Source organism: Lacerta agilis, chromosome 8 (genome assembly GCF_009819535.1).
Source record: "Lacerta agilis isolate rLacAgi1 chromosome 8, rLacAgi1.pri, whole genome shotgun sequence".
In the NCBI taxonomy this organism is placed as follows: domain Eukaryota; kingdom Metazoa; phylum Chordata; class Lepidosauria; order Squamata; family Lacertidae; genus Lacerta; species Lacerta agilis.
Genome location: NC_046319.1, coordinates 67,629,026 through 67,642,455, shown reverse-complemented (window position 1 = coordinate 67,642,455; position 13,430 = coordinate 67,629,026). Strand labels below are relative to the sequence as shown.

General features: G+C 48.4%; 1 protein-coding gene across 1 annotated transcript; it reads left to right on the top strand.

Moving 5' to 3' along the window:
* Positions 1 to 368: 368 nt before the first annotated feature.
* LOC117051975 (kallikrein-11-like) lies at positions 369 to 7,681 on the top strand. The gene is made up of 4 exons (XM_033158703.1): positions 369 to 505; positions 3,870 to 4,123; positions 6,980 to 7,125; positions 7,529 to 7,681. Exons 1-4 carry the CDS (start codon positions 369 to 371, stop codon positions 7,679 to 7,681), a joined length of 690 nt encoding a protein of 229 aa, XP_033014594.1.
* Positions 7,682 to 13,430: the final 5,749 nt, after the last annotated feature.

The following is a 13,430-nucleotide window of genomic DNA, read 5'->3' as shown; positions in this document are numbered from 1 at the left end:
CCAACAGTGGGTGGCGCTAGAGCCAACGACAAACAGAGCCAATTAATTCTAGTTTTGACTCCATCCTCCCCCTGCTGAGTTATACAGGGCAACACTGAAGCAAGCCAGGCAGTGCTAGACCCTGGATTTGGAGCAAATAAGAAGGCAGGCAGGCAGGGTTGGCTGAGGTTGGTGGAGCAGTGTTGCGTTTGCCCTCACCAGTGTTCTCCGCTCAGCTGGGAGGGTGGATGGGTGTGTAGATGCGACCATTCCTTGCTGCAGCAGAGCTAGAAGAACATTGTTTGCTTTCCTCCGTCCCCAGCCCTTTGCTGTGACACCCCTGTCCATTTTTAAAAACTATTATAGTGGCTGCACAGAGCGGACCCGGCATGCTCAGGGGTTTCCACTGCAACAAAAACTCCCAGCCCTGGACAGCAGCACTGTTTGATGGCTGGAAGTTCCACTGCACGGGGACTCTGATCGACAGCCAGTGGCTGGTCACCGCTGCTCAGTGCTTCACAAATCGGTATGTGTGACTGGGAGGCAGGGGCTGCATTCATCGCAAAGGACAACCTGGAGGCCTGTTATTGTGGAACTATGGCTCTGCCTGCGCTACACAGTCAAAGCTGCATCTTACCACTTTGCACCGTCATAGCCAGGGCTGAACCAGGACGTTTTGCTGCCTGAAGCAAAACAGAAAACAGCCTCCTCCTCCTCCTCCTCCTCCTCCTCCACCACCACCACCACCACCACCATGCTCCCCTGCCACTGCCACTAATGACAATGACTCCTCCACTCTGCTGCCACTGCCTCCACCACCTGAGGTGGCCCAGTATGCTGAAGGTGGCAAGGGAGAAAAAAGAAGGCTGAAAAGGAGGCCAGTTGGGGGGTGGGCAGTGGTGGAAGAAGAGGCAGGGATGGATGAGTCATTGTCACTACTGGTGGAGAAGGAAGAGGAGTCAGTGGCAGCAGGTGACAAGCGCCGGAGGCAGTGACCACCATGCTCCTCATGGGCCCAGATCTGCCTTCCTTCTCAGCTGTCCCAAACCTGCTGCCTGAGGCGGCTGCCTTACCGAGCACCATGGGCTGGACAGCCCTGGTTATAGCTCCCTCCAAAGAAACTGGGCAACTGTTCACCCACTCCGGGAATTGCAGCTCTCTCGGGGGAGTAGGGACCTCCTGTCAGCGTGGGTGGCGCTGTGGGTTAAACCACAGAGTCTAGGGCTTTCTGATCAGAAGGTTGGCAGTTCAAATCCCCGCGATGGGGTGAGCTCCCGTTGCTCGGTCCCTGCTCCTGCCAGCCTAACAGTTTGAAAGCACACAGTGCAAGTAGATAAAAAGGTACTGCTCCGGCGGGAAGGTAAACGGCGTTTCCGTGCGCTGCTCTGGTTCACCAGAAAGCAGCTTAGTCATGCTGGCCACATGACCCGGAAGCTGTACGCTGGCTCTCTCGGCCAGTGAAGTGAGATGAGCGTTGCAACCCCAGAGTCATCCGCGACTGGACCTAACAGTCAGGGGTCCCTTTACCTTTACCTTACCAGCTCTCAGCACCCTCAAGGAGCGAGGTTCCCCAGGATTCTTTGGGGGGAAGCAATGGCTGTTTCAAGCGGTATCACTGAGCTTCAAATGTATAGTGCAGATGGGGCCGTCAGTAAAGAAGGGGACCTTGGCAGGTATTGAACCTGGTCTCGAGAATTAAGGAGAGCCTGAGAAATTCTGCTATTCAGAGATTCAGAACTGCCCTAGTTGAGAGAGGGAAGGGTAGGCCACACCCCCTGTGCCAAGGACACACCCCTCACCAGCCCTGCTCCACAGCCTCCTTGCATGCCTTTGCCTGGCTGGAATGTGTCCTTGAACTGTGATGTTGCCTCTTGCTTGCCTGGATGAAGGATGGGGAGAGGAGTGCATCTATTGGCTTTTGTGTGGCTGGAATGCAACCAAGTCTACGAAGGTTAGACCCAGGGCTTTTTACCCAGCCAAAGTTGTCAAGCTTTTTTGAGAAGAGGTCACCCTGGAGAGCAAATGATACTCTTGGGGATCCCCATTTGTGCCATTCAGAGGTGAGGTGCTTGCCAGTCTTCAGTGGGTTTGCATTGGTGGCTGCTCTTGATAGAACCTTGTTTCCCCCCTGAATACCCCAGGCATTGAGTCAATCTTGGGATGCCCAGTAAGGAGTCGCACTATTGGCCCACCTAGTTCACTATTGTCTACACTGACTGGCAGCAGCTCTCCAGGGTTTCAGCAGCAAATTTCTCCCATCCCTACCTGGAGATGCCATGGATTGAACCTGGGACCATCTGCATGCGAAGCCAATGCTTCTCCATTGAGCTCTGGCCCTCCCCTTGTGCATCACTATGCTAGAAAAAGCTTCTCCTGCTCAATGCCTTTATGCCAGGCTGCTGTTTAAAGGTGTGCAGGAGCAGGATGGGGAGCAAATTTGGCCACCCTGCTTCAGAATGCCCTTTGAAGTGCCATGAAGCCCTTTGGGGAAAATTTTTATTGGCGTGCCAAGAAGTTGTTTGCCTTGACTTGTCATTAATCACAAACAACTTGGGAGATTCCAGCTTGCTGTCCTCTGGCTCAACTTAGCTCTTACACAATTTTCCAATGGCAAACAGCCACGTCAGCTTTCCCCAAACGTTTTGCTCAAATGGGAAGTGTGTGTGTGTTCTTCCAACATCCCTATCTGGGGTTGATTGAAGTTGTAGCCCAACAACATATGGAGGGCACCAGCTTGGAGAAGGCTGCCAAAGGCGAAATCCAGAGTGGCCACTTAGATGGCCTTAAAAGGGCATCAGACAAATTCGTGGCATGTTTAGAGGCAGACTTTAATCCTGGGGAAAGGAATAGATATATCTAAACCAAATGCAGCGAGGGTAGCCTTGTGCTCTAAAATAAGGATGGGTAGTGATTTTCAGCCTGAGGGCCACATTCCTTTCTGGGCAATCATCCAAAGGCCACATGTCAGTGGTGGGTGAGACCTAGGAGCAGCACAGTCATTTGGTGGGGTGAGGCTGCCACCACCTCCACCAGCAGTGGAGAAGTGCCAGAATCAGCACTGATTTCAGGAGAAATCTTGGGGCAATTTCTGGTGAGATCTTGGCCAAAATCTCCCAATATATTGTGGGGTGTGCAAAGTCCAAGATCTCACCCTGAAATCTCGCCCGAAATTGGCACCGATGCCTGTGCTGCTTCTCTGCTAATGGTGGAGGTGGCAGAATGTACAGTGAAGGTGGCAGCAGCAGCAGCAGCAGCAGCAGCAGCAGGCATGGTATTTTGGTGGTGGTGGAGGCAGCAGCAGCAGCAGGGCAGGACTTCCTGTTTCGCCTCAAGCAGTGCATGGGTAAGTGCTGGCCCTGGTGAGATAAGAGGCAAAAGTGGTCTGAGAAATGGAGTTTTTATATATACGGACGCTGAAGACAAACTGTCCTTCATCATCCAGGCAAGCCAAAAGCATTATCAGCATTCAGGACACATTCTAGCCATGCCAATCAATCAATCAATCAATCAATCAATCAATTTATTGCATTAGCCCTATGGCCATAGCACATAGTAAAAGACCAGGCAGTAGCCTGACACGATTATGCAGAGAATACAACAGATACAGTTAAAACAATTGGAAGTAAAATCGTACAGGTTAAAACAAATAAAATAAAAAAGCACTAGCGGGCGTGACGACAGTGTCCATGTTGGGAATATACATAAGCACTCAAGAGGGTACAAAGCAGGGCTGGTGAGGGGGAATGGCCTGGGAAGATGGGTGTGACTGGAGAGAGGGTGTGGTCTAGGGAGACTCCAAAGGGCCAGAGAGAGAGACCTGGAGGGCCACATACCTGCTGCAATGCCTTTGGGTGCCTCTTTGTCTTTTACATCTGCTCCTTGTGCCACAGTTTCTTCTATGTGAGTCTCGGAGAAAACAGCCTGATGAGCTTTGAAGGGACAGAGCAGCTGAAGATCGGAATCAAGGCAATCCGGCACCCCTTTTACAACAGCTTCAACAAGGATAACGACATCATGTTGGTCAAACTCCTGACCCCCATCAGGGTGACCGACAGCGTCCGGCCACTTGCCTTGCCCAGAAACTGTGTTGATCCTGGCAGCTACTGTGTCCTCGCTGGATGGGGCACCACCATTCTGCGGCAAGGTAGTGGGGGTGGGGGTGGGGAGCTGGAAGGAACCTAGGATGTGGACAGGGATGGGGGAGAACTCTGACTCAATTTGCTTTTAAAGGCGGATCTACCCGATTCAGATTTTCTGAAACAGTACACAAACCAAAACACGGCAGTCTTTCGAAATTGGCAGTTCTCTGAATTTTGCAATATGGTTCTTCAGCCGAGTAAAGGGTGCAAAAATGTGTATATTAGCAGAAAGTCTGCATGAAAATGCAGATATTGGGGAAAATAGCACACAAAAATGCATTGCATAATGGCAGTTTATTTTGTAAAAAATGTGTACATTTGGCAAAATTGCATGCAAAATGTGCTCATTAGGAAAAAAAAATGTGTACTAAAATTGGGGTAGGGTTGAATCCCCATTACTGATGAAGTGGGAGAAGCCTCTATCACTGCACTTTCTTATCTTCCAAGTTCCACTGTTCACCCTGCCTATCCATTTTTTATTCGAAAACTTAACAAGGAACAGAAAAAGAGAAAAAGTCGAATAAAATTAAAGAAGAAAGAGAGATATTATTATTATTATTATTATTATTATTATTATTATACAAATAATACTAGACCATGATCAGTTCACATTGTGGACACAGTAAGCATCAATATATGTATCTTAAATTAAATATATAATTTAATATAAGCCCTCCAGATGTCCTGATAGGTAGCCACACAATACTGTTGCCCAGGGCTTTTTTCAGGGGGAACTTGCCGAAACTTGGTTTTGGCACCTCTCAGGTGGGTGCCATTGCGATTATAAGAGAAAGAGGGAGGTGTTCATGTTGAGTTCCGGCACCTCTTTTTCTAGAAAAATAGCACTGCTGAAGCCTGTATGCAATATGGTCACATGCAGCCAGGACAGTGAGGGTACTCAGACCGTTGTGCAATAGACAGTGGGTATGTATCCTTCCAGGTTTCAAATATAGGTTTATAAGTCACCATAAGGGCTCACGAAAACCCCACTTGTTGTACTACTATTAATCCCCATACAACAGGGATACAGTTTGAAAGTACATGAACACCCACAAATATCGAGGATTATGCCAATACTAAATTGATGTGACTAACAACTTCGGACCAAAAGGAATATATACCACTGTACAAACCCACTCCATATGCATCAAATAGAAATTCCCAGCTTTACACCTCCTACATTAAACAGTGCCCTCTTATCCTCGAAATATTCATTCTTGCCTCATCAATCTCAATTTTCAGGTCCAAGGAAATATTTCGTGCAGATCCTATAGCAATTTCCCATTGTTTAGGCTGTATAATGTCTTATAATTCCCTGTTCCTCGCTTCTCTAAGTTCCTCAACTTCTATCTCGCCAAAATCCACCAAGCATCTATAAACAGCAGCTATAGGTTAGGTTTTCTGTAAGGATTAACACCCTAACATTCCCCAGCAGGCTGAGAAAGAGTGTACAGGAGTCTTCCATTGGGCCCAGAGCAGAAGGTCATGAAAATGTGCAGTAGTGACAGTGACTGAAGGCATTTAGCTTGAGGTCTACAGATGTCAGAGAATTCAAATGGAAATGGAAATGGGAGCAGAAATGGCCAATGTTTGCTGAGTCACCCCACATTCAGCCCAAAACTCAATCCAGCAAATACAATCGGTACTTGCTGCTGTAGTTGTTTTCAGTCCACAAATGACACACAATTGATTACAGTGGTACCTCGGGTTACATACGCTTCAGGTTACAGACTCCGCTAACCCAGAAATAACGCTTCAGGTTAAGAACTTTGCTTCAGGATAAGAACAGAAATCGTGCTCTGGCGGCGCAGCGGCAGCGGGAGGCCCCATTAGCTAAAGTGGTGCTTCAGGTTAAGAACAGTTTCAGGTTAAGAACGGACCTGCGGAACAAATTACCATATATACTTGAGTATAAGCCTAGTTTTTCAGCACATTTTTTGTGCTGAAAAAGCTGCCCTCGGCTTATACTTGAGTGAGGTGGGCGGTGGGGGCAGCGAGAAAGAAGCCCTTTCTCTCCGCTCGTGCCGCCACCCACTCTCCCCAGTCAACCATTCCTTAAGAAGCGTACAAGAACGGCGGTTCTTTACTCTCCCCAGGCAGCTTGTTTCATTCCTGAACTGCTCGCATAAATGCAAACTTGGCAAAGGAAGAAGAGGAAGGAGCAGCCCAAAGGGCTGCTTTCGGGCTGCTCGTTCCTCCTCCTCCTCCACAGCGGCAAAGGTGAACCGGCTTATACTCGAGTCAATAAGCTTTCCCAGGTTTTTGTAGGAAAATTAGGTGCCTCGGTTTATATTCAGGTCGGCTTATACTCGGGTATATATGGTAAGTACGTAACCAGAGGTATCACTGTACTTCCCCCTCACATTTGCATTGTGTTTCCTTTGCATTGAAATGAATGGTGTGGAATACTGTGATAAATATGTGATTAATTATGGATTGTCTCCAATGCTAGTTCTGCTCAGAGGAGACCCACTGAATTTAAGGGATATGACGAAGGACCATTGATTTCAAGGGGTCTGCTCTGAGTGAAACTTAGTTGGATTTGAGCCTGTGTAGTTTATTCCATGAAATTCTGCTGCAGTGAACACTGAGACGAATAACGTTGTGTGTGTTTTGTTGCAAGCTGCATTGCAGTTGAATGGAAACAGCACTGCATGCGACTAGCATGGGTTTGGAGAGGGAAACAATGCCTTCTTACACCTAGGAACCCACCACAAACTCTGTGTGAATCGGCCCCATGAGAAAAGGCAAAAGTGTGTTGGCGGGGGTGGGGAATCCAGCAAATAATTAGAGAGTGAGATTTTCTTGTAGCATGTTAAATACCTACTTCATCCATTCCTCTATCACTTACCCCATCTCAGCCCCATTAGAGTACGAACCAGACATCCTCTACTGCGGAAATATCACCACTCTGACTGACCAGGAATGTTTGGCTGTCTATCCCGCTATCCACTTGGGGCACATGCTATGTGCCACTGTCAAGATGGGTGGATCTGATTCCTGCCAGGTGAGCATGGCCATTCCTACCACCCTCTCCCGGCCATAATGTCTCCTGGTTTATTCCTAGAATCTTTGATACTTACTTGCACATGGCTGACAACAGGAAGCATGGAACCCAGGGCTGTTTACACAAAAATACTTTTAAAACACATGGCTTTCACCAAAGAATCCTGGAAACTGTAGTTTCCCCCTCAAAAACCAACCGTTTCCAGCAATCTTAACAAACTACAGTTCCCAGGATTTCCTAGGATCATGGGTGATGAGATTAAGATCTGGCCTCCACTCCTGAAATGAGAGGTGAGGCAATCCTTTAGTCGCTGCAGGTCCCAGGCTTTATATCCCAGTACTGGCACCTTGGAATTGATGGATTTTTTTTACTCCATAACAGCATTTCTTCATTGCCTCCGCAGGGAGACCCTGGCTCACCCCTCGTCTGCGATAACGCACTGCAAGGCATCACATCCTGGGGCTTCGAAAAATGCTCTGAGGTAGAAACCCCCAGCGTCTTTGTCAAGGTCTGCAACTACATTAACTGGCTGCGGGAGACAATGGCTTTGGCTTAACACCTCTGAGGAATACAACCTATTATCCCTCCTGTCCTCAGATTGCAAAATAAAGGCTCTTGAAAGAAGTCTTGGGTATTGTCTCTTTGCCTTTTGCGTGGACAGGCGGAGTCCCCCAAACCCCAGGCGACCCCTGAGCAGAATAATGACACAAGACAATGTGCTATGGGATTAAAATTGGCCACGACTTTATTAAGATTCAGATGTAGGGAGACCTTGGCTCAGGCATTGGGCGTTTTTCTACCAAGCCCCCAGCCAGGGATCTGGGCAACGTCAGGGTTATCCAGAATGTGCGGGGATTGGGCTGGCTCTGGAGAACATATGTTCAAGCAGAGAGCCCACCCCCCATTTGCCGCCACTGGTGGGGGAGAGCAATGACAACCTCTCAGCATATGGCCAAAGCCTCCCCCAATACCCATTTAACAGGGAACCCTGTTATTGCCGCCACACTGGGGGCGTGGAGTCACTGCCTCATGCCGCCCCCCCCCATTTAGGAAGATGACTAAAGGATTCCGCACGAGGCCTGAAACCACCAAAGTTGTGACAAGTTGCTACGGGAAAGGCGAAACCTGCCAATGCAGGGAAATTCCTTTCCTGCCCTTCAACAGTGGCCTTGACATAGCAGCGCCTGCGTACCTGTGAAGATGAGGTTAACCTGCAAAATAAGCATTAATTGAGGGAGTGGAGGGTGGGAGAAACTCTGGAGCCGACTGCTGCTTCCCAGGTAAGCTACATCCTCTATTGTGTGGGCTAGGTAGTCCCTCCCCTTACCTGGCTAATTCCTTAGCAATGCCTCCCCCAGCTGGGATTGGACGGTTAACTGGGGTAGGCGGAGACCCCAGGTATCCCTTCTGGGGGAGGGTGCAGCCAGCCGAACTTCCAGGTGTCGCCCAGGAATTCAGGGGGCTGCACATGACCACGCAAACGTCACCCCCATTTGATGTGGGGAGCGGTCATTGTGTCCTTCCAGAAGTTGGTTGTACCAGTGGCACCCCTGCTATAAATCAGTGGAGGCTGGTTCATTAGGGTGAGAGGGACACCACATCACTGACCTCAGGTTGCCCTCAGCCAGCTACCATCTGCTTGCCCTTTTACTTACTTCCAGTCCAGGAGGTGTATTGCCTGTCCTCCTCTTCTTCTTCCTTCTTATTTTCAGCGTTGCCATTGTAGAATTCAGCAGAGAGGAGGGTGGGGCTGTGTGTGGAGGTAACAGGATGTCCTGGGAGGTTTGCTGTGTTCCAGGTGCAAAGATACATGATGTGACGGAGAAGTTGCCAGCTTCCTGTTTGCGCCAGGGGATGTACGCCTCTCCCAACACCACAGAGAGAGAGAGACAGAGATACAGTGGTGCCTCGGTTTACGAACTTAATCCGTTCCAGAAGTCGATTCTTAAACCGAAACAGTTCTTAAACCGAGGGGCGCTTTCCCTAATGAGGCCTACCGCCACCAGTGCCCTTCCACCATTCAGATTCCATTCTTAGACCGAGGTAAAGTTCTCAAACCAGGACACTATTTCCAGTTTTGCGGAGTTTGTAAACCGAATCGTTCTTAAACCGGACTGTTCTTAAACTGAGGTACCACTGTAATCAGAAAATGATGGGGGAATTGCATTTTCTGCATTCCTCTTCGGTTGGAAGAGGAACCTGGCTCTCACCCGCAGTTTGCGTGGCGGTCTGGTACTTGCTTCCCCATGGAATGCGATTGCAGGCAAAGGCACTGGGTGCATGGAGCACTCCTGCTGCCGCGACCCCCGATCCCATTCCTGGAAGCACAAGTTATCCTGCTAATTGGGTTGTTTTTTAAAAAAATTGAAGTAAACTACAGGTGTGTGCTAGAGAGGATGAGATAAGAAACTTATCTGTTCGGAACTGTTCGGAAGCTGCTTCTCGCCTCTATACATATATCAGGCGAGAAAGGATACATCTCGTAACGTTTGCACTCAATCAAGTGAGAGGAGAGAGCAGGTTTGGGAGCATGAACACATACCAGGAGGCATTTCAACCAGCTAAATTTGAGGACGCGATCCAGCTGCCTGAGTCTCAGAAACCTCGGAGCAAAGGGATTCCAAGCTGAGGTGGAATCTTAATGATAGCTTTGGCACAGCATCTGGCTTCCATCTTTCAAAGGTGCTTTAGTAAGAATGAGAGGACGTTCCAGCACAGGAAGTGTGGATTTGCTGAGCGAGCAGTTGTCGCCGGGTTGGCATAATTATCGTCTTGTTGACGCAGAGGCAGCAGTGGAATGGCACACCCACCAGCAGAGCAGAGGCGTTGCTTGCTGTGTTGCAGGCATTATAATTAACTCAGCTAATGCACATGAGGGTATTACTGAGGGGCACGGATACTTAACAGGATTCTTATTCCCATCGGACAATGCTCTTGGTAGTCAGGTTTCCTAGCCTGCCCCAAACAAGAAAGGTCCCTCCACATAAAGAGCTGCAGGTGAGGAATGGTATCGCAGCTCACCACCGGCCAATTATTTTTCAGCTCCACTCATTTAACCACCTGTTGAGACTTGCCAAGAAGAACAGCCCTTGCCTGGCAGATTCCCTCTGCTGCTTGTTGCCATACACTTGGTAGCTGCACATTTTCAGTGTCTCTGGTGACGTGATTGCCTTTTCCATTAGTTGGAGGGATGGGGGCGGCTCAGGCTCAGGGGCCAAATGTTGCCCTCCAGGCCTTTCTCTTTGGCCCTCGGAACTCCCCACCACCAGGCAACATCCCTCGCTGGCCCTACTTTGCACCCCGAGCTTTCTGCTTGGCTCAAATGTGTCCTTGAAGGCTCATCATGCCTCTTGCTTGCCTGAATGTAGGGTGGAGAGGGAGGTGTGAGTGAATGCCATTGTTGGGCATTCTAGGCTATAATGTGTGAGTATCATAGCTGTCAACCCTCCCTGCTGTTTCCCAATGCTATAATAAGGAATTTCCCACAAAAAAAGGGAAAGGTTGACAGCTATGGTGAGTGTTAATCTAGGGTTGCCATACACCTGGATTTTCCTGGTCATGTCCAGGATCCCAATGATGGAAAAGCTCAACAACTTTCCTTAAAAAGGGAATTGCAGCTTCTCTTCCCTATAATGGCTGCATTCGCATGTAACACATGGCAGCTTTTCTTCCATTCAATGGTCCCATTTCCATGATTAACACAAACCCAACAACAAATCATGGATTATTGGCTTGGTCTGTTTGTGGTTAACCATGGTTAAGTTGCTAGGCTGTGTTCAGCTGATTAAATGATTTAGTAAACCATGGCTAAAAGTTGCAGGTGAACCAGGCCAAAAGCTCTGAATGAAATAAATAGGATTGGGTTCTATTGAAATCAGGGGGGTGTCAGCTGTGAATTCCTCAAGTCCCATTGATTCCTGAAGAGCTCAAGCATGAGGATGTAAAACACGCACAGTTGATAGGAATGCTTGATAAGGCTACTCGTGCACTACCCATCTGGGAATGCAAAACCCACAGATTTGTCAAGCGCTTGGCAGGCCACCATGCAAACCTGGTGAACTGAATTTGGCTTAGTCAACAGGCTTTACTTCAGCACAAAGCACTCTGGGGCAACTGTCGGGGCTCCAAGGCCATAGCAGGGCCCACCAGTCTTGATGCTTCCCTTGGGTGGCCACTTAGACATTCTGTGGCCTGGGAAGAGTACTGAGGGCCAGATAGAGAGGACCAAAGCTAGGAGGACTTGACGTGCTCATATCTGCAGGGCAACCGCAGCTCAGGTGGCAACAGATGCATCACCAGAGAAGAGGAAATACATCACCAGAAATGAAGGCACATATGCGCTAATTTTTTTTTTTTTTGCATATGCTTATGTAAATGTAGTGATGCAAACATAGACAGAATTACTACAATTTAGATGGAAATGCAATACATCTCACCATGGTTGAGAAAACTATGACCGAATGACCTGTGTACCTGCTCTGTTTGTCTCTCAGGTGCAAACTCTTGACAGGCAACTCCAAGACTCTTCCTGCTGTCCCTTCTTTAGTGTTTCTTCTTCTTCTTCTTCTTTAAACAGAGGATTATTTCGAAACCAGTCCTGTCTTATGAAAGCCTTTCAAAACAGAGGACTGTAACGTAAGACACTTGGCCACCTCACACCTGCCCTGAGTCCTTTACACCAGGTGGCTAGGTCTCTAAGCAGCCATTTTAAATTTCCCACAATGCCCCTAAGGCACATTAAGGGAAATATAAAATGACAACCCACAGCCGCCTCACTGACACAGAAGGGGGCCTGTCAAAGAGTTGTTTCCTGAGGCAGCCGTCGCTGCTGGCAGATCACAGAGGCCTGTTGCAATAAGAGACTAACATCACATACTCTGCATCATGTTGAGTCCCAGAACCAGGACACAAGTCTTCCCATCCATGCTCCTGCATGAGTCATGTAACCCGTGTGAGATCATGGAGCCCCAAATACATGCTTTTGGGGGGCTGTTCTCTCATGGCACCCCAAAACATGTGTTTTGGAGTGCCGCATAGGACAAACCTAGACAGCATCTTCAAAAGCAGAGACATCACCTTGCTGACAAAGGTCCATATAGTTAAAGCTATGGTTTTCCCAGTAGTGATGTATGGAAGTGAGTGTTGGACCATAAAAAAGCTGATCACCGAAGAATTGATGCTTTTGAATTATGGTGCTGGAGGAGACTCTTGAGAGTCCCATGGACTGCAAGAACATCAAACCTATCCATTCTGAAGGATATGCTCACTGGAAGGACAGGTCCTGAAGCTGAGGCTCCAATAATTTGGGCACCTCATGAGAAGACACCCTGATGTTGGGAAAGCTTGAGGGCACAAGCAGAAGGGGACGACAGAGGACAAGATGGTTGGACAGTGTTCTCGAAGCTACCAACATGAGTCTGACCAAACTGCGGGAGGCAGTGGAAGACAGGAGTGCCTGGCATGCTCTGGTTCATGGGGTCACGAAGAGTCGGACACGACTAAACAACAACAACAACATAGGATCGCAGCCCCCCAAAAAGCTTTTTCCCCCCCAGGGTGAGATCTCATGTGATGGCCTCGGTGCTCTTGTGGGGGAAACGGGTTGTTCCGGTTTTTCCAGGACATTTTTGAGTTATGATGTCAATTTAAAGAAGCAGGAGGAACAGAGTTGCAAAACTCACCCTTCGGCCTTGATACCCAGTGGCCATTTTATTTTGGCCGGCTTTTCTTGCATGTGGCAGGTGTTTTTACACCTGGTTCATTGTTTCACATTGTGGTTCAAACTGCAATTTTAAATGTTGCAAGCAGCCCCAAGTGGTGCTTTCACAGCCGAAGGGCGGGATTTAAATGTTTGCATAAATAAATAAGATTAAAGGCCTACATCCTTTTTCTTTTTTGCTGTGACACCTGATCAAATAGTTTCATTTCGCTCTCCTCATGTTCACACACCCAGGACTACATCACCAGCTCCCGAATTCTCAGACGGCTTCATTGTTATGCATGATGAGGATCAAGGGGAATCCATTCTATTAGGAAAATGAACGCATATGGCAGGTTTGGGGAATATTTGGCCCTTCAGGTGCTGCCAAACTAAAACTCCCATCAGCCCCAGGAAGCATGGCCAATGGCCAGGCATGATGGGAGCTGTAGCCCAGCAAAATCTAAAGGGCCAACAGTTCCCTACTCTGGTGTAAGGGATGTGTTATTGTACACAGGTCTGTTGAATTGACCAGGGACAGCAACCTTGTGGTTAAGCAATGGCAAATGGATGAACATCTGGACAGATTGTGTTTTATCTTGTATTT